Genomic DNA, 25,255 nt, shown 5'->3' on the forward strand with positions numbered 1-25,255 from the left:
GTGTGTCCTAGGATTAGTGTACCCCTGCACTAAGTACACCATTGTTCGCAAACGTTCCAAGTTTATGAGTAGAACTTAGAAATTAAAAATGTCGGAACCCGTTAATAAGTTACGTTGGTGATGAAGATATTATAGAAAACAATTATTGGTACCGTAAGTGTCGATTGACACATACGAAACTAAAGTAACGAGTGACCAAGGACTGAGGCCTATGGCGGGAATAATATAACAAGACCTCATACACCACAATGAGATCTTGTTATATAGTGAGGTTTCCTGGTAAATGGGGACCTTCGAGTATGACGTACACTTTTGGACAACAAGACTTTTCTTCAGACAACCGAGCAAAGAAACAACGTCATTTAGATGGCTTCTTGCTAGATGAAGCTCAGACAAAGAGGTTACTTGCAAGATCTCTTCGCCAGCCAGGTCTTTTGCAGGCTGAGCATCTTTGTTTAAAGGCTCTGAACGACAAGTTCTTTCCGGAGAAAATGCTCGTCTACCAAAAGTACTTAGACTCTTGAATGAATAGGTGGCCGCTCGCTCAGTCCAATATTCAATGTATTCCGCCCGCCTCTGATGACGGCCTCTTTGGGCTGAACAATGATTTTACGGGGTCCTAAGCGGTACAATAAATGAGGGGCCCTTACCGTCCCAAACAGGGTTTTGACATCAATAACCGTGTAGAGAGATGTGAATTTTTCTATAGCCGTAACGAGCAGCCAGAGAAATTTATGACCTCAAGAAAACCTCGAGCTTAAGCTCTGATAAATGTTGATTACGGAAATTGAAAAAATAATCATAAATTGGTTTTTCGCCCTCGCTCATTGCAGCAATTTACTTAGTCTTTTACAGAACAAGGACAAGATCGTTTTGTTTGATCCAGTTCACCACACTAACAGTGAATCATATTAGATTTGTTTTAATTAGTGCAATACGCAGCATATAATGGTACTCTAGTAAGAAACACAGGTTTGCAGCAATTTACTTAGTCTTTTACAGAACAAGGACAAGATCGTTTTGTTTGATCCAGTTCACCACACTAACAGTGAATCATATTAGATTTGTTTTAATTAGTGCAATACGCAGCATATAATGGTACTCTAGTAAGAAACACAGGTTAAAAATTGTTTTATCGTTGAACTTGGTTAGGGTTTGGTCTAAGATACATCGAGTAACGTTGCTTCGGTCGTCTTTTATTAATCTGCCTGCAACGAAATTGTCATGACTGCAAAATCAATACTTGGGACTCGCAACATTGACCACGCATTCATCTCAACGAGAATTTTCAAGGGACCAGATGGTTCAGAATGATATTCAGTCAGTTTTAGTTAACTGAAGAGAGAAACAACAGATATTTGATAACATTTTCGGGCCTTAATGTTGGTGCAAAGTCAGATAAAACAAAAATGAAATAATCAAGATTATAACATGCTTTTACCTTTTTTAACCTTTTTGTAAAATTTGCTAATTTAAATTTTATTTGAAGGGCAAAGTTGACCATTTTTTCTCTCTACGAACTAAAGCGTGTCCCATCCCTTTTTTTTATTCATGCAGGACGATCTGGCCGCATTGCTAACCTTCCGTTATTGCTTTGCAGAGAATATTTTTTAACCATTACTTGTTCTGCAAAATGAAATTTAAAAATAGAAAAAAAATAAAATAAATTGCAAATAAGTAAATAAATGACAAACGGCCCGGTGGTATTGCTAGAAAACAAATTATTTAAGAATTTAATTAAATATCGGATAACCAATTTTTTTCCTACGCAGTCAACAGCCAGAGCTGTTAAGAACAGTAGAAATCGTCGGTGCCAAAAAGCGATCTGAAACTGTGGATGCAACTCCGAGACCCCATCACAAATGCTGACGTTATACAGGTATATAAGACGTATAACGTAGATGTAGACCTTATAACCGGGTACTTATACTTTGCTATGAAGGGATGGTCTGGATCTACTTCTTCCTCTCGGCTTAACAACCTCTGCAAGATCATCCCGGTCATCTTATTGCTTACGAGGCTTGTGGATATCACGCAATTGGAAAATCACTCAGCACAAGGGGGGAACGGTCCAGGCGGAATTTACTCCTAGATCCTGTAGAAGGCGACGCGATCGATAGAGAGAGGCAAGCATGTGATGAGAGTTGTTGCAATGAGAATCTAAGAAAAGTTGCAGTGGGATTCAGCATACAGGTTTGTTACCAATGCTTACTTCGAAGTGAGAGTAGAAATAAAGTTAGTATTTTTCTAGTATGACGGTTCTACTATTTTAACTTTTTTTTTGGTACAAATGTGTTGGTTGAACTTTTAAAATAGAATACTAAACGCTTATTAAACATACATAGCATTGAAGTGCTGCTCGTAAATAATAAAATCAATCGTAAATAATAAAAAAATAAAACAATAAGTTAAAAATATCAATTTGTCTAATTATATCTTTGTAAAGTAAACTGGAGGGACAATGACACACACATGTGCAAATGCATCGTGTCCTAATCTGCCTGCAACTGCTTTTAAATACTACTACTTTATTCTGCGATCGTTGTTTATTCTCAAAGGACAATGGCTTTTACAACTACACACGCATAGTCTTTTCAAAGTTGGGTACCTAACCTTGCTTTAGTAATGTGTGTGTGTAAATGTCACCGTTTGTATACTACTAACCGTATCGTAGGCATTCAAGTGTTGCTATGATTCTCAACGGATTATCACCTAACGACCGCTTACGAAATGTGACATCCATCAAAACAAGTTTATAGGGTGTGATAGTCAATTTAATTGCAAAAATCGTCGCGTGCCATCGAAAATGGCCCAGCGCCGTGGATGGAAGCAGCCCAAACAAGATCACAGTGTTTACGTGCAGCAGTTATTTAAAGATTTTCTCACACGGAACAATGAGGTCCCCATAGCTGGAGCATCAAACAATGCACGGACGAACCAGTGGCCCGAACCGGTCATTTCGGAGCAGCGTAAGCAACCGGGAATATTTGACCGTGCTGTGTATGCACGTTTTGAACGCAACACAAACAGCGGAAACTTCGTACGGCATGAACCAACGAACCGGTCCAAAACAGGACTAATGCGATGGATCGATCAAACGCGAAACAAGCGTGCACCACGGAATGTGACGCAGAGAGTATCCCGCATGGATGACTACCTAAATCTACCGGGCAATTTCTTCTCTGGTACAGAACAATTGAAACTACCGTTCGAAGTTGCTGATAAAACGTTGGGTAATGTTACGAACAACTTCATTCCACCGGCAACGTCGACGCCTTTCGATCGCATTTCTTCGTTCGGTGTATCCGGAATGCTCTCCGATCCGGAAGAGCTACAGTCGAATCATGTCGAAGTTCGGTCAACTGCTAGCAGCACAAAGTCAAGTGCATGGGAAATGTTTCTTAACAGTTGTGGAGCATATTTGACAGACGTTACCAAAGAATACGATTGTGCCAGCGAGTTGAACTATCAACGTAAAGAAATGGAAAATCTTCTGAAAACTGATGAGACCCATCGCCCTGTACAGAAAACAGAACAACTTATTATACCGGTAGAAACCATCCCCGCAATCGTTTCGAAACGCAATGATATTGTTGGTGAACGGATGAACAACTGTGACAATCATTTGTTGACGAACGGACACAATTGTTCCAGAAACAGTCGGGCATGTGACCGTATGTCACTAGCAACGCCTGGGGAGAATGCAAATCCATTCTCTGCCATTTTAGACGATCCAATGCAGGAACAGGACTTACTTTCAACAACCAACCATAAAAAGAGAAATAATGTTACGTTTCTGCTAGAACTATCCTCTCAGGCAAACTTCGATTCATGCTCCAGACCCAAACAGATAGAGGGGACTCAAGATGATATGCTTTTGGTAAGTGTTGGTTCGATCTCTCGCAGAAACAAAACTCCCTCTCATGGTGACACTTTAATTGCAGACTGCGTCGCCCCCTTCTCCAACGTTGTCTTCGAGACGTAGACATTGTTTGTACGAAGAACACACATTCCTTCTGGACCGAATGCCATCGGACGACACGCTGATGGAAAAGTTGGATGCATTGCTGGAGGAGGAGGAGTTCAACATACAAGGAGAAGCCTTGGATCATGAGTTGAATTTCTGTACTCCGGCGCACCATCAGGCAACGTTTAATGTGTCCTTCCCGAACCAGTTCCGAGTTGTAAATAGTGCGGCAGATGATTCGATTATTACCAATGCAGATTTTGCAGAAGCAGAGCCGCCCTTGTATTTGTCTCAAGATTTGATGATGGCACCGACCATACACAGTTTCGAAGAAGCGTTGTTTTGAAGCAACATTGCACACTAAAGAACCTCCTTTATTGGTGGATGACTTAAATTTTCAAATTATTTAGCTCGTCAATGATATCCATGTGCTTAAACTTGTCTGGGTTCTGGGTAAACGTGTCCAGCAGTTGTAGTTTCGACTCATTGTTCTGACTATAGTATAGCTGTACTTGATTGGCCAAGCACTGTGCTTCCTGCGCGTTCAGCACTTTCGTATCATATTCCCCTCGCATGAGCACAATGCCTTTGTCCGAACATTCGGTGAACATGGTAATGTTTAAGCATTCCGGCGCATTTTCTTTGTGAACCTACAAACAATAGACAATTAGTTACGATATTAGAAACTCTTCATCCATCGCGCCAAAGTACCTGGTAGTTCAGCAGCGGGGTGAAATGCACCGTATTCGCCGCGAATTGAAGCATTATAAACTCGTACCCTTGGCTCCGGGGTATCGGAAGGATAAACACGGGGTATAGCTTAGCGCGAGCCATCATCAGGTTGTACTGATTCACCGGAATTGCCGCCGTTATGACATCCTTGTCTTTGTGATACTCCAACCAAAGGTGCTTGATATCATCGGCAGATTTGTCTTCGACCAGCTCCAGGCGCATAATATCGCTGAGCTTGCGATGCGACCCATCTCTCGTCGCTTCCGTTCCTAGCGGAGCTTTCGGTTTGAGAAGCTCCGAATAGTCGCGCTCTACCTTGGAAGGGCCAAATTTCGGCTTTTGCTTCTCTTTCTCAACGCTGTCGAGCCGGGACAGAAATTCTTCCGGCGAGCTTTGCTGCACGGCCGCTATTTTGTTCGCATACTTTTCAAAGTACGGATTTTTCTCCTTCATCTCCTCCAGCACCTTCTCCGATCGTTGACGGGCAGCGGACATTTGGATGCTTCGTGTAGCTGCAAATTTGTGAGAATTTACAATAGAACGGCGCACAAACGCTATTGCAGCCATGAATGGAAATCTGAACTTTGCGTAAATCGTTACCGAATCAAAACAATTGTTGATAGCATAAAATTCACACGATGTTCCACTGTCATTCGAGCAACTGTCAAGGTGTATATATCAAGGTGTTTGTAGCCAAGGAGAGTACATGAAAAGTTTTCATCGATTTTTTTAAATGTTGCCGTTACTGCTTAAACCCATAACAAGCTTCTTAGTCAGTACATAGACCCACAGCTCAATTCGTAATGTTTAACAAATCCATAAACAAGATATGGACCACTTTATTGATTGCAGATTATTCCATTTTACAGTTTTTAATGGTTTACAGTGTATCGCAACAAATTATGACTAATGTTTCACAATATTTAAACGCTATCGCAGAATCCTAACATACCTGTGTGCAGTTCGGTGTACCTATCTTTCAATACCATTTTTAAACTGATATAAGTCTAGTTTTTTGTTTGCTTATTATAAGGGGTTAGTAAAACGAACTCACTTCTGCTTCTGTTCTCACCACACTGAACCACCCTTTGTATTGTTGGTGAATTAGTATAATCACGGCGCAATCACAAACGACTAAGTTTGAATTGATTATCGAGTTTAAAATGCACGGTACGGTAAAAAGTATGGATATCCTTAATCGCCAGCATTTGGAATTTTACTCATCATCTTAAACGAATACATTATTCAATTTAATGCATCATACACCCAGTAGAACATAACAAACAAATGTGCTGAAAAATACATTAATTACAAAACCATGAATGGAGTTTCGATTACCATTTTCCGCTCTACCGAACGTTTAGTATAGCTGCAAAAATAATGTGGTAGCTCCGTCTCTATAGGAAGGATCGTCAACGATTTTTGCGCGACACAAGGGACACGTTTGCTCTCGATCGAACCATGTGCCAACGCACAGCTCACAGAAGATGTGGTTACACTCTAGCAACACCGGCGAATTGAAGTTATCATGACAGATCGAGCACTGTCCACCGCACGCTTGCAGCTGTTCCTTGGTAGGTACGTTTCCATAACTCTGCAAAAATAAATACAACACTCATTTACTGTTGACCAGCTCAACGGCCTAAGTAAATAATAAGGGACAACCTGGCTGAAACTAAACACTAATCTACTAATAAGGGTAACACAGCAATGAAAAATCGCAAAACGTTCGCAAAGCACGCCCTCTAACATTTCAATCATATTACACGTCCGAACTGTCCGGCGAACACCCTTCAACTAGCGTTTTACGGTTCTTGCTGTTGCGATACTGGTTTTGTAAAAGCGTGACGGTAATTTTCTTCACTTTTTTTTACATTTCTTTGAAATTGGAACCAATCTTGATTGCATACAATCCATTATAGATGTATATATGTCAATATAAAAAACAACGCCATGAGTTTGCTCCACAAAACACAACTCTTATACCTCCGTCGTTCAACTGGTAAGATCCAATGTGAATTACACGAGATTAATGATCGTGACCGGGTACAGACTCCAGTCTGGATCTTCCCCCGTGCGCATAAAAGAGGCCTAACTATCTGACTTACTAAGCCAGTAACGGCAGTCAAAGAACTGTTGATGCTGTAAAATCAAACTACCATTATTTTCAAGGGCAATTTTGGGCAAGCGATGTAACTATAAGTCTAGTAATGAAGCTTGAGTAGAGGTCGTTAAGCTAAGAAGCAGGAGAATTATGCTATCATCTGATCCATATCAACCTTCTCAATGCTTTAAACTCAAGGAATCAAAAAATTTAACAAATGCGTTCCATTACTTACCGTTTTTTGAAGCAATTTAATAAACGATCGCCGACAGAACTTGATCCTATCAAGCAAGTCGGTAGATTTTGCCACGATATATACTGCCGACAAAATAACTCCAACCATCTTTTCCGAACCGGAGTACGATTCGAACAAAAATGTTAACCATGGCTGAATTGGGGCTGCGGCACGATATAGTTGGGAGAGCGCTTCTATCATCAAGTACACCTTACCCTAGTAAGTAAAAGCAAAATTTAATTGAATATCTGAACCCGATCATTGCTTGCAGCGCTGGCGCCAAACAATTGCACTACTTACCCTACTTTTGTAATCGACCACGCTCGGCGGCATAAGGGTGACGATGATTTTGATTACAATAATGATCAGCTTCAGTATCAGGTCCGTTATGCATACGGCAAACAGTAATCCTTTCAGCGACCCCTGTTGCATGTGGTCAGGTATAAACAGTATCACCAAACAGATGATCTTCCATTCCATTACAAGTCCAAGTATTAGCAAAGCGAGAACGAGGATAATCAGTTCACGCAGCAGCACGATAACGCGTCGTTGCTTTTGTTTCGAGATTTCTTGTCGCACGACCCAGTTTGAGTGATAGAACGTCAGTAGCAGCAGCAAGAAGTGCATTATACCATCAAGATGGTCATAAGACAGCTTGGCCACAATGATTATCAACAATGGCATGTAACGCCCCACGGCCTCGATTAAGGCGCGGGATTCGGGCAGCTGATTGAGTGCGTCGTCAGTGGGATCTTCGTTCTGCTGATTAGAGCTAATACTATTACTCCGCGTAGTACCCGCAGCTCCAATGGTAGGCGCATTTCCCGTGGTAGGCGTTAGCAAAACACCGATCCTCGCTGATTCACCATTCATCGAAGGAACGCCACCTTCAACGCCGCCTGCGGATATGGGAGACTGGGAAGCCATCGACGCCGTTGTAGCAGCGGATAGCCCTGCAGCCGACTGCTGGTGGTGCGATGACAACGGTTGATGATTGTGAAAGTGGTGATGGTGGTGGCTGTTGTTAAAATTAAATAAAGGTGAACGTCCACCCATAGGGGGGCCTGCGGCTGGTGCATTTTCATCGCCCGAATGAACCCAGAAAAATGGACGAACGTTTGCATTCACCGCGGAAGAAGAGTGTGACATCGGGTATAGTTCGTTGTGGGATGAACGTAAAGAGCCTCCACCGCCGGTCGTACCGCTTCCTTCGTCCACATCAATCACAACGTCACTGCTGGTAACGATTGCATTCCCATTCGCACCGTTGCCCATCATCGGAGGTGTGCTAGTTCCGGTGCCGTGTGATCTTTCCGAATTTACGAACAGCCCCGTTCGATCCGAGGAGAACAAATTGACAGGGTGTCGCGCCTGTTGCAGCAGGGACATCAAATCGTTAAACATAACGTTGCTAAAGTTGGAACCTCTTCGCGTAGTTGCCCTATGATTGTTTGCCCCTCGACCGCGTCCCGCCGACATAAACCGGCTGAACATCCGTCCATTGCTCAGCGAGTTGCGAAATCCACCCGGTCCACTGCCGTTGCTCGAACCAGCACCGATCGACATGGACGTACTGTCTATCGAACCAACCGATGTCTGACGCTCTACGCTTGGTCCACGGACTGGTGCAGTCGCTAAGGAGGAGGAGGTCGTTGTAATTGGAAGTACTATCCCACCGGACGCAGGTTGTTCCGGGGTCCCGGTACCAATGGACGGGGTTTCTCCCGTGCTAGAAATATCGGTTGGAACGATAGTTGCAGCAGGCGAAGCTTCTATTGTTGTCGTTATTGAGGTAGGCCCTGCAACATGAATCTCTTCTACCGATGATGGTGGTGCTGTTACCTCTTCGGTCCGGCTTGTATCTTCCCGCAGATTTTCCGTTTGCTGTACGTTGGTTTCAGCTATCACTTTTGTATCGGACATTTTACACTAACGCTAGGACGTGGAGTCAAACACCACCTCCACCTTGATGTTGCTTACGTATCTTACAGGCTTAAGCTTTCGATAAGACGTGCAAAAGGAACGACGTCCAGCCTTCCTGTTGGTCACCACGGCACAATGTCTTGTTTCCCTTTTTTCTTTACTACTCACGTCACCAGCCTGGCGGATTATGGGTACTGCTGCCGGTAATTATTAACGTATGGCCTTTGCTGGTTCACATACTTTGCTTCCTGCAATCTGTAAACGACATCAAAGTTGTTCCAATATGTAAAAGTGGCTCGGCCTGAGTTGTGGAACATACGCATACGAACTGGTTTTGTTCCAGAGTGACTGACAACAACACTAACACACAGGATTGCATTACGATTCGGATGATTCTGGCACCGTCGATGACTCACTCATTCATTGCTGATGAAATTCTCTACGCTGGAACGTATTCTTCTGGACCAAACAGCAAGGCCCAACTTTGCAAAGGCAAAAGGCGCTCCAAATCACGCGTCACATTACGTATCGAAAACACGATACAAAGCTTTAATTTTGGTGTAGGAAAAGAAAGTTTTCAATTATTCTGCACTGCTTTCCTTCCTTCTTCTTGACGTATGTTGGTGTTGTTTTTACGTTTTGTTCGATTGTCACTTTGCCCTGTTTATGAGGAATGGTTCGTTTCTTCCGCTGTGAGTTTGTATTTGGATATCGTGCAAATGCAACTTGAATATGTTCGCAGTGTTTTCAATGAAAAGTGTGCCTTTTTGGTCCGATTCCTCATTGTCGGTTAGTTTATTGTACATATCATACTTACTTACCGACTGTCGAGAGAATGTGTTGCCATCATAATACGAATATTGCTTCAAAACCATCATTGATCCGAAGCAGCATCCATGCCTGTTTACACGTTGCACGTAAATCACGCGCCAATCTCAGGAAATGAAGACGTAGCTCAATATTAGCTACAATACGACTATTCCACGAAGAGGTACGAATGTGCATACGCTTTCTCAGTTTTCATACCGGTCAAATTTGTAAGCCGCTTCAACATTTCATAGAGTCAGTGTACCGTTCCTCAAAATGTGCTGCAAAATGTTGACTTTTCATAAGTGATAAGTGTTAAAGAGGGATGCAAGGCTATGCGGACTGAAGGAAGCACGGTCGCTGTTTAGTTGAATGGAGATCACCAAGGATGGATCCAGAACAAAGGTACGACAAGAATTATGTTTAACCTGGGCCCTTAACATGGCATATTGCAATAGTTCCCGAATGAATCGCTTTTAGGTTTAGTTGAACTGCTGGTGGTTGTTTTGTTTTTTCCCACTCCTGTTCTGGTCCCAAAGCGCCAATCGTACTCGCTTACTACTGTTGCCTCAACGCTGCAGATTGCTATAAATGAATTCGATTCTCACGCATTTATTGAGTAGATCGCAATAAGCGATGATTATGGATTATGCTGAACTGCATCGTGTATCCAGTTAATGTACTTTGCTATGTCAATATAAACATAAGGCGCCCTCTCAATAACGCTGGGAAATCCAACCGATAATAGGCCGTACTGAAAAATACGACCGTGATGGTCTACCTGCAATGCAGAACCGGCACTTCCGTTCATATCCACCGGCAATTTATCGAAAAAGATGCGGGCACATATTTGTCCTTTACTTAGAACAAACAGCTCTTTTATCTGTTCTCGGCAAATCTCGGTAGGAACATTGCGCATCCAAATTTGCCTTGGAACACTGTCCTTCGACCAAATGGTGTTGTATATCGTCTGCCCGTGGGCATCAGTATCATCTACTATGGACACCAAAGGTAAGCATATGGGACGAATACCTACAATCAGAGAAATTGTAAATTTTTGCGCTAAGCCGCCACGCTACTGATGCACTACTCAACTGTTATCGAACCGGATCGACGCGTTCATGTAGAGAAGGGCAATATCATTTTCATAAAAGGTACTGCTAAAATTTTGATGAACAATCACCGTTTCGACGGATCGTCTGCTGATTGGTACCGAACAGTTCCAAGCATTTACACAATCCGTCTCCGTGCTAAGGTCATGTTCACCCAATATAATCTCCGTTGCTTGTTGTTGCGCGGTGGCGTTTCTAGGGAGATTGGTGCTCTTGCTTTTACTGCACGGTGTCAGGACAGAAAGCGGTGGTTCTTCTACTTACGCATTAGTCACCACGGTCATCCCACAGATTGCGGTTGTTAGCACATATCTGTCGCTAATCAGTGTTCCGTGGCAAAAGTGTAACGTTTCTTCCGGATGGCGTAAAAGCACCAGCCATGGATTTTCAAATATTCGTCCGAAGGCTGGACGTTCCCGTACACTGTACGGCATTTCGCCGCAATGTTTGTTGATGGTGGAGCTGAAATCCATGTGCAATTTGTCCGGGAATATCCCTAAAAGCAGAACAAAACGACGGCATTAAACATAAAAGCAAAAATGAACACATAATCCAATGCCAGCAACAAGGTCTACGCACATTGTCCACTAACACCCCAGAGGGTCAATAAAAGTTTGTAAACAAAAATTGTACGCATTGCCAGTCCATATGAAATACACATCCACCTAGACTGACGTACACGTACTATATGCTAAAAAGTTAATGCGAAGAAGATCATTCAGTCAAGTATTCGCCCGGCACCGTAGTAGAGGCGATAGCATGTCCTAGCGTACAGTGGACAGTAAAACATTTGTATATTTTTTTATTCCAATGGCATAATGGGCTTGGTAAGTGGCTTTTGACCCAAGTCAAGGGTAAACTAAAGCTCACACAATTTTAGCTCAATTTTATTTAATATCTGAATGAACTGTAACGATCGAATTTTTCAATATTGTGTAACGAAGTAAAGATGGTTAAAAATTCCTACCACAAAAAGCGTTATTTTGTGTATTAACTATAACAGCGGTGCTGCTACTCCCACTGTAAACCACCAGTTAGATTAAATGCATCATTATCAAGCTAGTTGAGTTTAATGCTGGTAAGTCCAGTCGGTGCGATGGTTCGTACACTTGTCGGTGTGTTACTGTTGATAGCTGCTCAGTACGTGGCAGGATGCTGTGCGCTCTCGGAGAAGATAGAGGGAGATCTCTCCCATTCGGAAGAATCGCCTCTGGACAACCGATCTTGCGGAAACCGTTACTATGAAAGTGATTTCCCTGTTGACACTCGCCTGTATGAGCATCCCTGGCTCGTTCAGTTTGGCTACAAAAAAGGGAATGTTGTGAGCTACGTTTTTCAAGGCCTATTGATACACTCAAAGTTTGTGCTGACAACGGTGTTTGTAGCTCATTTTAAAGATTTGGGTCAACTGTATGTATAAGCTAATATAGTCTTATCCCGATGTGACAATATCTAACTGTTTAAAATTAATTCTCAGCACATATGCACGAGTTGGCGAACACAACACATCAGCCGAATCCGACTGCGAGAAGGATGCCACTGGGGAAGAAGCATGTGCCCCGTCAGTGCAAACAATTCATATCGATGAAGTCATTATACACCCCGAATATGACCTGTTTAACCAAAGAAACGATGTTGCACTGGCTAAGTTAAGACTACCAGTCACTATCGATGGCACCTCGGTCGCTCCTATTTGTTTAAACCGCGATGCAAACTTTCAGAGTTCCTTCCTTTTAATAGCGTCCTGGTGTGGACGGCGAGAAACTGGGTTATCGCTAACACCGAAACAATACTTTATGAAAGCCATCACTCCTCACGAGTGCCAACGTCTAATGCCAAATAACGCCATCTCGCTGGCGAATGAAATGTTTTGCATAGCGTTTGATGAGAGACACACGCAAGTGACCAAACTGGAACTTGAACCAAATTTACGAGGTGGAAGCGGTGCGCCTATTTACACGGTGCATGAAGGAAACAAGATTTTTTTGATTGGTTTACTTTCCTATGGTCCACGGTACCCGGCTAAGATGCACGAACCATACGTGATAACTTCCGTAGCGCCGTACTATAATTGGTTTCTAGAGATCATTGAAGCCGAGCTAGAAAAGCGCATGTACAAGACGCTGGCGTAATTTGCTTTAGTAGAGATAATAAAGTTAAGGGTCACGCTGAAGTTGGGTAAACCCCGAAGCAAATGTATTCTCATTATCAATAAATTAACTTGTTTATTGTTGGGTTCCATCAAGTAGAGAGACAGTATCATGGATCCACTTGATGTGTGTAGAAATGTTTACATACACGTACGGCTCCAAGTAAGTAGCGTCGAGAAGCCCGATCGAAAGAATTCCCAATTGAAACGTTCGATCGTGATGTTCCATCAGCAACGGCGACCCAGAACCGCTAGTAATCTTAATATTAACGCGTTTTGCATATTGGGCACAAATCTGCCCCTCGTGCAACAAGAGCAGATGTCGCATTCGTTCTTGGCACGTGCTTTGAGCGATATACTCCATACGTATCTGCTTCGGCACGCGGTGTTCCGCCGTCCATAAAGTATTGTAAGCGATCGGCGCATGAATTAGCGAGGGGATGATTGGTGTTAATGGCAAACAGATAGGCATCACATCTGTGAAGTGCAAAAGAGAAAATAGAGGAATGTGTAATACAGAGCACTATGAAAGCATTGCGCTGGTACTTTTAACGATACGCAACTGTTACTGTAGATGATCCGCCTGTTGAACGTCACCAGTGCGATATCATTTTCGTACGTATTGTTCTGGAAGTGCGGGTGAACAATAATGTTGTGGGGAAGCCGTTCGATTATTGGTGCTGAGTTGCAAACATGTTCCGACTCGCAATCAGGGTCCGCTGTTCGGTCGTACTCGCCAAGAACGATGATTGTTCTGTCGCAAGAGTGAGAACTTGTGTGCACTTTAAATTGATCAATATATGACAACCATGGCACTTACTCATTCGGAACGATTGCCTCCGTGCAGATGGCTGTAGTGAGGACGTGTCGTTCGGTTATTAGAGTCCCCTGACAAAACCATTCCTGCTCTTCGGGATGTCGGAACAATACCAACCAGGGGTTTTCGAAAATCCGTCCATCTTCCGGTTTGGTACGATCCGTGTACGGAGAGTATCCACAGTTTTTGTTCAGTATTTCACTAAGATTGAACTGCACCTCGTGCGGAAATATCCCTAGCACAAACTAAATGTAAGCGGTGTTCTCTTCCGAGCGGTTGCAACCGGTTGTCCGAAGCGTGTGTATACTTACAGTTACCGGTAGCGATACCGAAAAAACACAATAAAACTAATCCACCTGCGTTAATATTCATTGCAATTCAAATCTGACTGTATCTGTCACAACGAAACTGAGAGCACAACCACATCAGCAAGTATGACGATCTTTTATAGCCGTGTATGGGTTTTAACACAATTCGGAGTTTCCGTGCGCGTTATCATGAACTATGAATGGCGTCGCTTGTTGTTAGTTTCCAAATGAATACAGCATATTGAAGCAAGACTTGTCTCACCCATAACGTTCGATTTCGATTTCGAAAGATTAGTATATAAAAATTTCGGAGCCATAAAAGACATAATTCAACAACACGTAGTGTGTCATAATTTCATCAATATTTAACGAATCATTTATTTCCATTCTCTGTTGCTGTAACTCATTGCTTTCCGGCTAGTTCAAGCGTTTACAATTAATAATAATTATGTTGCAAATTTCTTATTTCATACACTACTAGCCAAACCTGCTTAAACCTTGGTAGTAGGTGTTCCATTGCCGATAATGTTATCGTTTACCAATGAACACTCACAACACTACCATTTGCCACTTTTAGCACTGATCGTACATAGCTTGCAATGGTCTATGTACATAAAAAAAATGTTTGTAATAAAACTAAAACACAAAAAGTACTAAAATAAAAACAGGAAATTATTTTCAGAATAAATGAAAATAACTACAGTCCTTCACAAGCGCTATTTAAAGTAAACGGGATACTAATTCACATGCGCCTCATCGCCTATCATCCACTCCACTCACGACACGATCTGCTCTTCTTCTTCTGCCTTGGCACCACAACCTCGAGAGGTCTCGTCCGGCCAATTCTGGCTTTCTGTGACTTGATTTTACCCGTAGCAAAGTAGTCAGCTCTGCGTACGGGGAGGCGGTCTGGATAGGATTTGAACCCGGTCCTGCCGTGTAAAGACCGTCGCCGTTATCGCCTTGACCGGTGGACCGCCCCTAAATGCTAAATGCTTGTAGTGTTGCGCAATCATGTGAACAAGCACGGAGACGGGGCGAGTAACGGCTCTTACAAACTATGCGTCGTTGCTATGTTCTGTGAGAAATCTGCTTGTAATCGTTAATGGCAATCGAATATCTATTGCATCATCTGCAGGTAGCGATCCTCTTCAAAGTACGAACTTAACGATGTGCTCATATCGTTTATGACAAGATTTGATGACGGATGTGTGCTACTGCTGACCATATCGGCGGATTCGTTCCAATTCTGGCAGTTTTGCACATATTCCAGCGTACGTTGGTACGTATCCGAACCCATAGCATTTCCGTTGTCAGTTTGGCCTATCGCCAAGCCGGCATCAGCGTTAAGGGACATTGGTAAGGGTGCTGGTTGCGGCCCCGGTACAGTTTCGCCAAAACCGGTAGGCGTAGAAGGCAGGGGAGGCGTTTGCAGGCTGCTTTCCATCGGTTGTTGAGATGGCACTGGTGGCGCCACTTCAATGGCTGCCGCTGCATGTTGCCGGGTTTCCACGGCAAGTGCAGGATTGTTGCTAGACGGAGCCATGGCTGCGATCGCCGGCGACATCTGCGACTGACTGATGTCCCCACATTGTATCTCGATGTTCGAATCCAGGTTGGCTCCCAGGACTGCGGCGTTTTGATTTGCGTTATTACCCGTATTAAAACTGGCGAGGTTAAGACTGAAAGGATTCTTAAACTGATTCATTTGTGGCTGTTGCTGGTGCGAACCGTTGCCATTCTGCTGCTGCTGCTGTTCGCTGGGTGCGCTATTGGTTGGTTGGTTGATGTGCAGTGATCCTTGCATCATCATAGCCAGGCAACAGTGGTGAGCACTTTGATCGGTTCTGTGATAGTACCCGATCAAGTTGGAACAAGCAATTGGACGAGGTCGACCGTGGCACGATTGCTGTTGTTGCTGCTGGTGTTGTAGTTGATGTTGTTGCTGTTGTTGCTGCTGCTGTTGCTGCTGCTGCTGTGGCATCTGCTGCTGTTGAGAATAGCAATTAGCGCCGTTAGCCAAAGGATAGTTGTGGCTTTCGTTGCCGAAATTCTGTACACCGTTGTGCATCATTTGACATTGCACTGGAGTATGCGTAGCTTGTGATTGCAGTTGTTGCGGTGGCATATTTGCCACCGGTGCCGAGTAGTTGCTAGAGGTAGGTGTCACTGGCGCCGGTACACTTTCTGGCATCATCGGCGACATCATTTGATGCTGCGGTGCCTGCGGGGACATGATGTTGTTCATAAGACTGGACTCATCATTGCTGTACTGAGACTGTGGGCTCATCAGCATGTTGGCCGTTGCTGATCGCGGCTGAGCAAAGTTTGCCATCATACTGGTAGAAGATTCTGAGTGTCCCATGGCCATTGGATTGTTGTTAGTGGGACAGGGTTCGCTCTCGTGCTGCGGTGTGTTCCAAGCGTTACTTCGGGGACTCGTAAGAGCGCTGCCTGTAGGAGCATTTGAGTTGGCTGGCATATTGCTGTTAGATCCCGTCTCACCAGCCATATCGGCAACCTGGTTGAGATACTGTAACATATCGTCTGGTATAACCAGCTTGTTTTCTACCATTTCTCCCTCTTCTACCTCATCCAGCACTACTTCCTGGTTAGGATGCAGTTTGCCTGTGGCAGGAGGAGCCGCCAGTTTGCTATTCGCTGTCGATGCTCCCGATTCTACTGCGGAAGTTGCTGTGCATGTAGGTACGGATGTGATGGTTGAGGATGGGTTACCACGTGTTGCTGTTGCATTATTAGCTGTGCCCATACGGCGGTTCATGTACTGAGAGTTCAAGCGTCCCATCATTGATCCGGTACCGATTGCGCTCGTACCGCTAGCAACGGGTTCCGACATACGTCGGTCCACCTGTGAGGATAGAGCGTTTTGCTGCGAACCGTAAAATCCACCATTGGTCATGTTGTTCGGTATTGAATGTCGGGTTCCGTTTCCATTTCCACTAGAGTGTCCTCCCGCCGCAGTGTTCATGGAACCACCCATTTGCCCGTTTCCTCCAAATCGCTGAAGGTGTGTAGATATCAGATGCGAGGAAGGTGGAGGAGGCAAACTCTGGCCACCGGTTGTAACCGTTGACATGGAACTGGACCGACGCGAACTGCCCGGCGAAATAGGATCGTACAGTGAGGAAGAGTTATAGTAACTTGGCCGCATGGTTGATATTGTGCTTTGCTGCGATGTTTGACTGCTCCGCCGGCTAATATCCGCTGAGCGCATGCTGTAGTATGAGCTGCTGGTTGTACTGTTGTTGCTATCGCGACGGTTCTGAGCTGCGGCAGGATTGAGATACGCATTCATCATCATCATCGTCGTGGACGTGGTGGCTGGGGGTAGTAACGGACGCATCGGGTCAGTCTGTCCGGTTTTTCCGATGGTGGGCGAAGGATGTGAGATTGGTTGAGGAGGAGGCGTAACTCCCGGTTCCATCTTGAGATCAGTAATCTTTTTGTTAAGGTCGCCTAGTCCATAGTTTTGCATGTTTTGGCTGTTCATTTCCGGAATGTTGGACAACGGGCTGCTGCCCAGCAGTGAACCTTTGTTGTTGATGCGATTCTTAAACCGATTCCTTGGATTGTTACGAGCCGACACTGTGGCGGTGCCGGTAGGCCCACCTAGATCTACCATTTCCCGCAGTACGTACGGCAGGTCAGCCACTTCCAGATCTTCATCCACATACGGCCAGACAGGGTCATCTATGCCTACGATGTTACTCATCTGCATGTTGTTACCATCGTGGTAGTCTTCACCAAGCCCGGCAGTAAGCGCGGACAATGACATGGGACTATTGATGGGGGGATGGCTCGGTGAATTAGCATCCGATTCCGACTTGATGCTAGGACTGCTCATGCTCGTCGTCTTGTCCTCGCTGTGTGGACTGCTATCGAACATATGGTTCGAGCCTTCGCCATCCTCTCCAGGACCATCGCCGCCATTGCTGCCACCGCCACCGTAATTGTTGCCCTTGTGTTTTTTGTTCGCATAAAATTCAGCACCGTGTACCGTTTTGACGTGCTTTCGCAACGAACTGGGATCCGTGTATCTTTTGGTGCATCCTGGCGCCTTGCAAACATACGGTTTCTGGGAATAATCGAGAAAAAGATGAAAATTATAATTTGCTACTGGTATCCTGGTGAAAAATAAATCGTCAGTAAATTGTGCCTACCTCATTACTGTGCGTTCGATTTTGATGTTTGGCACGATCAGACGCATTGCTGAATGCCTTGCTGCATCCGGGATACTCACAGGTATATGGCTTTTCGCCGGTGTGTGAGCGAAGGTGAGTCTTAAGGTTTTCAAGTCTGGAATATGCTTTGCAACACCCTTCAAACTGTAATTGTAACATTAAAAACGGGAAACACATGGATTAGAGACTTTGTTCAATTTTGCAACACGTTTGCATTACTCACCGTACACTTGTGCGGTTTTTCGCCCGTATGACGTCGCATGTGGACTACAAGCATATACTGCGCCTTGAACGGTTTTTCATCCCGCGAACAATCTTCCCAGCGACACACGAAGGATTTCTTATTCGCGTGTATATGATCGTTGTTGATGTGCTTCACTAGCTCGTCCTGTGTGTTAAACTCCAACGAACATTCACGCCAGTGGCAGTTGGTTTCGATAAAATCTCCTGGTTCATCTTTCGGGTCCGTAGTATCCGCTCTGGTGCCACCATCACGACAACCACTTTCCTCTCCATACATTCCACCATCTCCCATACCATTGCCGTTGCAGCTTATGTCCATCGCAACGCCAGCATGCGCGGCACTGCGTTCTGACGCCTGGCCTGCGGTACTTGAGTCTCGTTGCATTGGACTTAAGTTAAGTCCCCCATTTTTCGTAACAGATGTGGTTGAAATCGTGCCATTCGTAGGTCCTTGCGTGGAAGTGGGGCTTGGTAGATGGTTTGAAGTTATCATTGCTGAACAGTCGTCTTGTGCATTCGTTTTCTGCGAATAAAGATGCGGAGCGCTTTCTCGCTTGACTCGTAACTTTTTCTGCTGAGCATTACTAGCACTGTCCGCCTCGACGCGAGTCACTTGGGAGCTGGATGACGGTTGCTCTTGTCGTTTGTTGGACAGGTCGGTTATTTGCTGTAAAGTAATAGAACAAAAAGCGATTTTTTAGCATCAAGCGAAGGCTAGCGCTTTCCAACCATTATGCTTACCTGGGGCTTATTCAATGAATGGCCTGCATGCAGCGGATGATGTGACAACGAGAACATACTGGCCGATGGTGTATGATGACCGGGCAGGGTGTGAAGAAAGCCACTGCTACGGAGCAGATGCTGCAGGTGAGGTGGCATTGCGTTGTGCATTCCCAGAGCAGGACTAAGTGCGCTGGCCGACAAGTGGCCATAGGACCCGCTAGTGCTGCTGCTGCGCGACGCGTTCACTAGAGAGGCTAGAGAGTTTGGGGAGTATCGTATCATAGAGCTAATATCGAACGAGTCGGAATATGGCGATGATGAAAGGGCCCGCTTTCGGCTAACACTGGCCCGAATGCTGCCCGGACGTGGACTGTTCAGTCGGCTGGCTGCGTCAATGCTGAAATGAAAATCCGCACTGGCTAGGGAGCTGGCTGGATGCAGATCGGCAATTGCGTTCCTAGCATTGATGTACTCCGATGTCAATCCGAGACCTGCAATCGACACGATCGTATAAAGAAATAAAACAAATGTTAGAAGGAAGCATATGCATATACGAGGCTAGACGTTAATTTCGCAACATATTAGGGCAAGAAGTCGTTTGATATCTCATTTCCGATTCAACACCTCTCCAAGGAGCTGGCGTTAACGATCGATGAACGCTACACAAGGTCTTGAAATTTGTAGCCGTATCAGTTGCGCAGTTCGCCCCCTTATAGAGGCGCTATTGTTACGATTTTATAACCGATCGTTAAATGCCTGCACATACAGCCGAATATGTGCAGCCGACGAACAAGTCCAATCTGCGCCACTCCGCATTCGAAAACGATGATCGTCCTATCGTGAGTCCGTAGCGCGTAGCGGCAAAATTCGTTCGCGGTGACAACCTGTACATATCTAATTAAATATCAAGGAAAGTGAACATAGTAACAAGAACACAAACAAGTATAATCATACGATCGTACGCATAGGCCGAAGAGCAAGGCGCGCGCACTTTGCAATGCACTGCAGCAGGAGCGGGATAGTTGGTTTCGCGACAAGTTTCACGGTCCACCTACAACAACTTCACTAAATACCGACAAAATTACCGAGGCCCTGGAGGAGAAGAGCATGTTAATAGCTTCGTATGCCCCGGGGAGAGTTTGTAGCGAGCCTATACCGCGGGTCTGCTCTGCTAGTGTGCAGTGTGGTGCACAGTACGTGTTTCATACTTGATATTCTCGTTACGTGAAAGATAACGATCGCGTGTAATTCAAGCGTGTATTCTTCAGCAGGCTGCCAAGCCAGCCAGGCAGCTTTGGGAACGATTCTCGCTCAGTATGCTTCCAAAAATTTACTATTTGCGGCTCGATAAAACGCGAATGGAATGATCAAAGCATTGCAAGGGATCAAAGAATAATGTGCACATTAACAGATCATGTGGTTTGCTGTCTGTCTGCACGAAAACTGTTTTGCGTTTCCTGATGTCTTGTCGTTTACTGGCTGGCCTGAAACGTCATGACTCGGTGACTATCGCCAGTAAATAACCTCAGGTTACTCTATCTAAGAAGCATAGGACTCGTTCACAAAGTCGTTGATTTTCCTTAAATTATGATGGTTCTAAGGAGGGACATGTAACAAGGTAGTTCAATCGTTTATTCACGAAAATGAGAACTTAATTATTTGATAATCTCTCTTATTCAGGTTTGAGAGATCTATAACTATCCATCTAATTCAATATGAAAAGTAGTGATCAAATGTCAAGTTGGGAACTCAGTACGGTTGGGCATTTGGTGCGATCTGGTACAATAGTTTAGAAGAAAGCATTAGAAAATTCAGCATGGTACAGGGTGTGACGGAATCCATTCTCCATCTCTCAGGCATAGACGTGATCGAACTTATAAATAGGTAACCCTTCCAATGCCCTCATGTCTTTCCCTTACTTGCACAAGATTTACCCACTGGTACGGTTCGCGGACGTTTGCTAGCTGCCCGCTTAGTAGTAGTACTCGGGGCGTGTTTCGTCAACAGTAGCCGCAGATCTATTTCCTTTCTCTGGGGCCGTGCTGAGCTGCTTGCGATGCGTAGGAGTAGGGGCTGCTAGTAATTTGTCTGCATTTTATTGTTGTTTTTATTTCATTCAAATGTTTGCTTGTCGACGATCTTGGGATATGAAAAATGTAGTCTACGACACACTGGTCTCCCGGATGGCCAGAATGTACAAAGAATGTACGCGGTCTGTACGTCACCGCGGGTACAGCGTAGTAAAGAAGTAGTGAGTTTTATGAGGTTTTTGAAACAATATTTTTACTCATTCCCCTGTCTTCCCCCGGCATCTGGACCAATCACTGTCGTAGAATGTGCTACTTCCGAGTGCGAACATTGGAGGATAAGCCTGGTGAAACTGTACGACAAGCAAAATGGAGATAGGCGTCGCATGGGGCATGACGGAGATGCGGGGTCATTAGTCATTTGGTGGTTGAAATGCCAACCTCGTTCATAACCCACCGTTCGTACGACGCTACGCAAGGCGTAGCGCACATACAGCCCGGATGTTGTATTCAAGCGCCGGCACATCGATCAATAGGCCTTGGTGGCAGCAAGAACGCAACGGCGGAGAATCGGGAAGCCACCGACCGTCGCTACGACACAGGTATATTTCTAACAGCTAATGGAACCATTTATGTGCACCGAACGTCTCGTCTCCGATCGCATTCGGACATTCGGTGATGTGATTGTTGGCTGGTTGAAATGTTTTTTCAATGAACACTTCCGGCTAACACGAACGACCGTAGATGATCGGTTACAGTTGCGTCGTTGGGCAATCGTCTTCTATCTGTGAGCTAAGCACCAAAGCAATCGCATGAAAACCGAACATTGCCGTCTGGTTCCCGTGGTAGGGTTCTATTGATACAAAAGTATTTACAATAATGAGGATGATGCCTACCGTGGAGTGACGCCGAAGCGTGTTGTAATGAGTACAGGTGCTCCATATATCCCGGTATTCTGTAGGCAGGATGGAAATCACTAGGATGCGGTACCGGCACGGGGATGTTGGTCTGCCCGGCAGTCGTTCCGGTGGTTCCGTTTGGCGTTGGAAGACCGGGACTGGACGCGCCGGTACCTCCGCCGGCCGTCGGTGAGGTTCCGTTACCGATCGGTGTCGTACCGGTGCTGCAGGATCTCTCGCCGTCCCCCTTTAACGATGCACCAGACGTGGCCGGCGGAGAAATAGTTAACGGAACCACGGTTGCCGGAGCTGGTGGATGAGGAGGTAATACTGTTCCGCTGACTTGTGCAACTTCAGCGCTAGCGACCGCTGCTGCCACGGCTGCCCGACGAGCACTCAAAAACTGTAGTTCTGCAAAATTTGCATTACTTGGCAAGCTGGAAAGAGACAGACATAAAAGAGCGTTGAGAAAGGGAGCGTGGTAGGATAGATCGAGAAATGTCGTATCATAAAAATACATTACGATGACAGCCCTGTTGTACTGGTCCGTACGTTGTAGCGACTTACAAACGTATTTGTTTTTTTTTTGTTTTCGTGCTGCACGTGTATATTACATCGCATTTGCATACGCGCGTACGATCCTTTTGCAGTACAATCTCAGCACAATCTCTAACATGCTCTGGAGGAATCATTTCGCTACAGTATGTATGTACGACGACCATCAAGGTTTGCAATGAGTAGGTAAAACTGAAGCGCGGTGAAAAATGAAAAACAGAGCGGACAATCCCTTCGCAGTCAGTCGTGTAGGTTGTGTTTTGTACGGCAACATTAAACGGCTAGAAATGTGACTGGGAATGATGTGACGATAATGATCGCTGGTGTATTTTCGAACATTTTAATAATTCATCTTTCCTCTCGAGTCCACGGCCCCATTACGTTCTCGTTGTACTTGTACAGAAAGATCATGCCAGATATCGCGAAGCATTGTTTCTGCGTCATGATTGCTAACGCACCGCGGTGGTGACTAGAGTTGAAGTTCAGCACATTTAAATTAAGGCGAGCAATGCGTACGGTCCCGTTCGAGTCGTTGAACCATTGGACCGTCATTTTTAATCAATTGAAAAGATATCGATCAAACACGAGAAAGTGAACCACGACCTACGACATACTGCCAACATTAACGAAGATGAATGAAGACATCACGAGTGAACAACAACGATATGGAAGTTGACATATTTTAATTTTCATGATTGTCCATATCAAAGGCGAAAGTACAACGGCGGTGAAGAAACAATGAGGTGTTAGTAACAGATAGATGGTAATTATTGTGAAAAGAAATCAAGTTCCTTTGCTTTTCTTACCTAATATTATGCTAATTTAGGTTTAATGAACAAAAAACGGCCAGCAATATAAGCACAGTCTCTCACTGTCAACTGAACTATGTGGATCTTAAAATTCCACCAAGTATTCGCACTGCAGGGATAGAACAACGCCACATTCACACAATCGCTTTACTTTGAATGAAACATCCAAAATTACTTACTACGATAACTAACAACCAGTCGCCTATGCAGGATGTCTTCAATTGGAGCGCTCGAAAATGACTCCCAACCGGACCACCAGGGAAAAATCCACCACACCATGCCAAATACTTGATAAAACGAACACCAAACGATAATGCGTCTGGATACACGCATGGAATGCGTATTCTAATGATCTTCTTAACGAACGACACGGAAATCTTCAGAATCGCACATAAAGGAAATGGTGACTTTTAAAATTTTGCCACAAAACCCCCGCAGAAGCCACCAACGTTGGGACCGATCGCGGGAGGTCGGAACAGAAAAGAAACTTGGAGCTCGGAAGTGCTCTAGTGGTTAGTATCCGACATTCGATGTTCGGTTGTTGGGCCAGGAAATCATCTCGTTGAAAGTATTACAATTTTAGAACAACAAAAAAAACCCTTTTAATTCGACACACAACCGTGGAACGCGTGGAACACTTCAGAGCGAACTGGCATTGTTTAATGTCTGCAGGGAAAACGGAAACACAAACATACCCTGAAAGTTGTGTAAAAGGAAACCTCACGACCATCGGCATACCGATGACGCTGCATCGTACTGCGAACACGCCAGAGAGGAAGCTCTCAAATTTCGCACAGTCTTGCCATCATTCACCATCCACGACAAAAGACCAGCGCAACGCGCTCCGTGCAGCGTTTCTTCGTGTTTATCCGAACTATCAGAATGGTGGTCCGCAATAACTAACAGCGAAGGCACCATCATATTCAAAGCATACGCTGGAAGGAGTGCAATATGATCTTCCTTTTGTTCACAGCGGTAGGCTTCATCTACCAGCACACCATCGTGTAGGAACGATTCACTTGCCACCATACAAATTGGATCTCATAATTCTCTAAGCCACCGGGTTTCACCAGCAACCGGAATACTACAGTGGGGTCCGGATGTATTAGATATGATGGTGTATTGAAATACTGACAAATATTATTTTGCACTCAAGAAGATTGTTCCTTAGCCTGCACGCATCGTAATACATTTCAAGCAAATGCCATAAAGGGCATTCCATGATAAATACGATCAGAAGAAACGATATTATAACATGTTCAATTTATTCTAGGGTGCTAGGTGTAAGATAATGTACGACATAAATGACATAAATCAAAACAAACAAATTAATGTATTTACTATGCCCTCTTCAAAGGAGCATTATAACGACTAAAATGAATTAAACACTGTAATGAGCCAAATGCAAAATGTATCGGCTTGAACCAATCCGAATCTGAAGCGGTTGGATGCCAGAAAAAAATAATAAACTGTTTTATATGACACAGTCACCACAAGGTCGTGCAGAATCCTGTGGTCACGCCCACCCCAAACGATGCATCACCGTATTCCGTAAGCTCATAGATACGACGCATAGCCCCATGAACGTACAGCCACAATGTCGAGCTCTACGGCAGACACCTCCCACCACTGAGCGATTTATG

At 44.7% G+C, this 25,255-nt stretch overlaps 6 protein-coding genes across 10 annotated transcripts in view; 2 read left to right on the plus strand and 4 right to left on the minus strand.

Annotated features, from left to right (window-relative positions):
• The first annotated feature begins 2,597 nt into the window (after nucleotides 1-2,597).
• Nucleotides 2,598-4,442, plus strand: LOC118507797. Its single transcript, XM_036046853.1, has 2 exons — nucleotides 2,598-3,880; nucleotides 3,945-4,442. The coding sequence occupies exons 1-2, from the start codon at nucleotides 2,807-2,809 to the stop codon at nucleotides 4,311-4,313; spliced, it is 1,443 nt and encodes a 480-aa protein (XP_035902746.1). The 5' UTR covers nucleotides 2,598-2,806; the 3' UTR covers nucleotides 4,314-4,442.
• On the minus strand, nucleotides 4,300-5,347 carry LOC118507800 (ATP synthase mitochondrial F1 complex assembly factor 1). The gene is made up of 2 exons (XM_036046858.1): nucleotides 4,679-5,347; nucleotides 4,300-4,617 (listed from the first exon to the last, which is right to left on the minus strand). The coding sequence occupies exons 1-2, from the start codon at nucleotides 5,264-5,266 to the stop codon at nucleotides 4,357-4,359; spliced, it is 849 nt and encodes a 282-aa protein (XP_035902751.1). The 5' UTR covers nucleotides 5,267-5,347; the 3' UTR covers nucleotides 4,300-4,356.
• A 153-nt stretch (nucleotides 5,348-5,500) lies between these two features.
• On the minus strand, nucleotides 5,501-9,599 carry LOC118507796 (E3 ubiquitin-protein ligase RNFT1). Of its 4 annotated transcripts, none has more exons than XM_036046852.1 (4): nucleotides 9,378-9,599; nucleotides 7,339-9,216; nucleotides 7,039-7,254; nucleotides 5,501-6,293 (listed from the first exon to the last, which is right to left on the minus strand). In XM_036046852.1, exons 2-4 carry the CDS (start codon nucleotides 8,959-8,961, stop codon nucleotides 6,060-6,062), a joined length of 2,073 nt encoding a protein of 690 aa, XP_035902745.1. In that variant the 5' UTR covers nucleotides 8,962-9,216; nucleotides 9,378-9,599; the 3' UTR covers nucleotides 5,501-6,059. The 4 variants fall into 4 exon arrangements, with proteins under 4 accessions (XP_035902745.1, XP_035902744.1, XP_035902743.1 ...); XM_036046851.1 differs by having other exon boundaries at nucleotides 9,291-9,599; XM_036046850.1 differs by having other exon boundaries at nucleotides 9,281-9,599.
• A 678-nt stretch (nucleotides 9,600-10,277) lies between these two features.
• On the minus strand, nucleotides 10,278-14,378 carry LOC118507799 (serine protease grass-like). Of its 2 annotated transcripts, XM_036046857.1 has the most exons (5): nucleotides 14,158-14,378; nucleotides 13,850-14,081; nucleotides 13,593-13,783; nucleotides 10,864-13,506; nucleotides 10,278-10,800 (listed from the first exon to the last, which is right to left on the minus strand). In XM_036046857.1, the coding sequence occupies exons 1-4, from the start codon at nucleotides 14,216-14,218 to the stop codon at nucleotides 13,106-13,108; spliced, it is 885 nt and encodes a 294-aa protein (XP_035902750.1). In that variant the 5' UTR covers nucleotides 14,219-14,378; the 3' UTR covers nucleotides 10,278-10,800; nucleotides 10,864-13,105. The 2 variants fall into 2 exon arrangements, with proteins under 2 accessions (XP_035902750.1, XP_035902749.1); XM_036046856.1 differs by lacking the exons at nucleotides 13,593-13,783; nucleotides 13,850-14,081; nucleotides 14,158-14,378 and having other exon boundaries at nucleotides 10,864-11,075; nucleotides 11,145-11,376; nucleotides 11,460-11,804.
• Nucleotides 11,936-13,134, plus strand: LOC118507798 (serine protease easter-like). The gene is made up of 2 exons (XM_036046854.1): nucleotides 11,936-12,290; nucleotides 12,358-13,134. Exons 1-2 carry the CDS (start codon nucleotides 11,953-11,955, stop codon nucleotides 13,010-13,012), a joined length of 993 nt encoding a protein of 330 aa, XP_035902747.1. The 5' UTR covers nucleotides 11,936-11,952; the 3' UTR covers nucleotides 13,013-13,134.
• Nucleotides 14,379-14,504: 126 nt separating the features above from the next.
• LOC118507795 (transcriptional activator cubitus interruptus) overlaps nucleotides 14,505-25,255 on the minus strand; it is a 35,774-nt gene continuing 25,023 nt past the window's right edge. Inside the window, exons 2-6 of the mRNA XM_036046848.1 lie at nucleotides 22,246-22,685; nucleotides 19,341-19,813; nucleotides 18,580-19,266; nucleotides 18,336-18,500; nucleotides 14,505-18,250 (exon numbers count right to left, since the gene is read on the minus strand). Of these exons, the coding sequence (XP_035902741.1) occupies nucleotides 15,275-18,250; nucleotides 18,336-18,500; nucleotides 18,580-19,266; nucleotides 19,341-19,813; nucleotides 22,246-22,685 (4,741 nt within the window). The 3' untranslated portion in view covers nucleotides 14,505-15,274. The remainder of the gene's footprint in view (nucleotides 18,251-18,335; nucleotides 18,501-18,579; nucleotides 19,267-19,340; nucleotides 19,814-22,245; nucleotides 22,686-25,255) is intronic.

The sequence above is a fragment of the Anopheles stephensi genome, chromosome 2 (genome assembly GCF_013141755.1).
Source record: "Anopheles stephensi strain Indian chromosome 2, UCI_ANSTEP_V1.0, whole genome shotgun sequence".
NCBI classification, from domain to species: Eukaryota; Metazoa; Arthropoda; class Insecta; order Diptera; family Culicidae; genus Anopheles; species Anopheles stephensi.

Coding starts and splice junctions, on each gene's coding strand:
- LOC118507797 (XM_036046853.1), top strand. CDS start 2,807: ATGGCCCAGCGCCGTGGATGGAAGCAGCCCAAACAAGATCACAGTGTT. Junction 3,881..3,944: donor CTCAAGATGATATGCTTTTG/GTAAGTGTTGGT, acceptor CTTTAATTGCAG/ACTGCGTCGCCCCCTTCTCC.
- LOC118507800 (XM_036046858.1), bottom strand. CDS start 5,266: ATGGCTGCAATAGCGTTTGTGCGCCGTTCTATTGTAAATTCTCACAAA. Junction 4,618..4,678: donor CCCCGCTGCTGAACTACCAG/GTACTTTGGCGC, acceptor TATTGTTTGTAG/GTTCACAAAGAAAATGCGCC.
- LOC118507796 (XM_036046852.1), bottom strand. CDS start 8,961: ATGTCCGATACAAAAGTGATAGCTGAAACCAACGTACAGCAAACGGAA. Junction 7,255..7,338: donor TGGTCGATTACAAAAGTAGG/GTAAGTAGTGCA, acceptor TTTACTTACTAG/GGTAAGGTGTACTTGATGAT. Junction 6,294..7,038: donor TTAAATTGCTTCAAAAAACG/GTAAGTAATGGA, acceptor TTATTTTTGCAG/AGTTATGGAAACGTACCTAC.
- LOC118507799 (XM_036046856.1), bottom strand. CDS start 11,541: ATGTGTATTTCATATGGACTGGCAATGCGTACAATTTTTGTTTACAAA. Junction 11,377..11,459: donor CTGGGGTGTTAGTGGACAAT/GTGCGTAGACCT, acceptor TTCTGCTTTTAG/GGATATTCCCGGACAAATTG. Junction 11,076..11,144: donor ATGACCGTGGTGACTAATGC/GTAAGTAGAAGA, acceptor CAATCTCCCTAG/AAACGCCACCGCGCAACAAC.
- LOC118507798 (XM_036046854.1), top strand. CDS start 11,953: ATGCTGGTAAGTCCAGTCGGTGCGATGGTTCGTACACTTGTCGGTGTG. Junction 12,291..12,357: donor TTTAAAGATTTGGGTCAACT/GTATGTATAAGC, acceptor ATTAATTCTCAG/CACATATGCACGAGTTGGCG.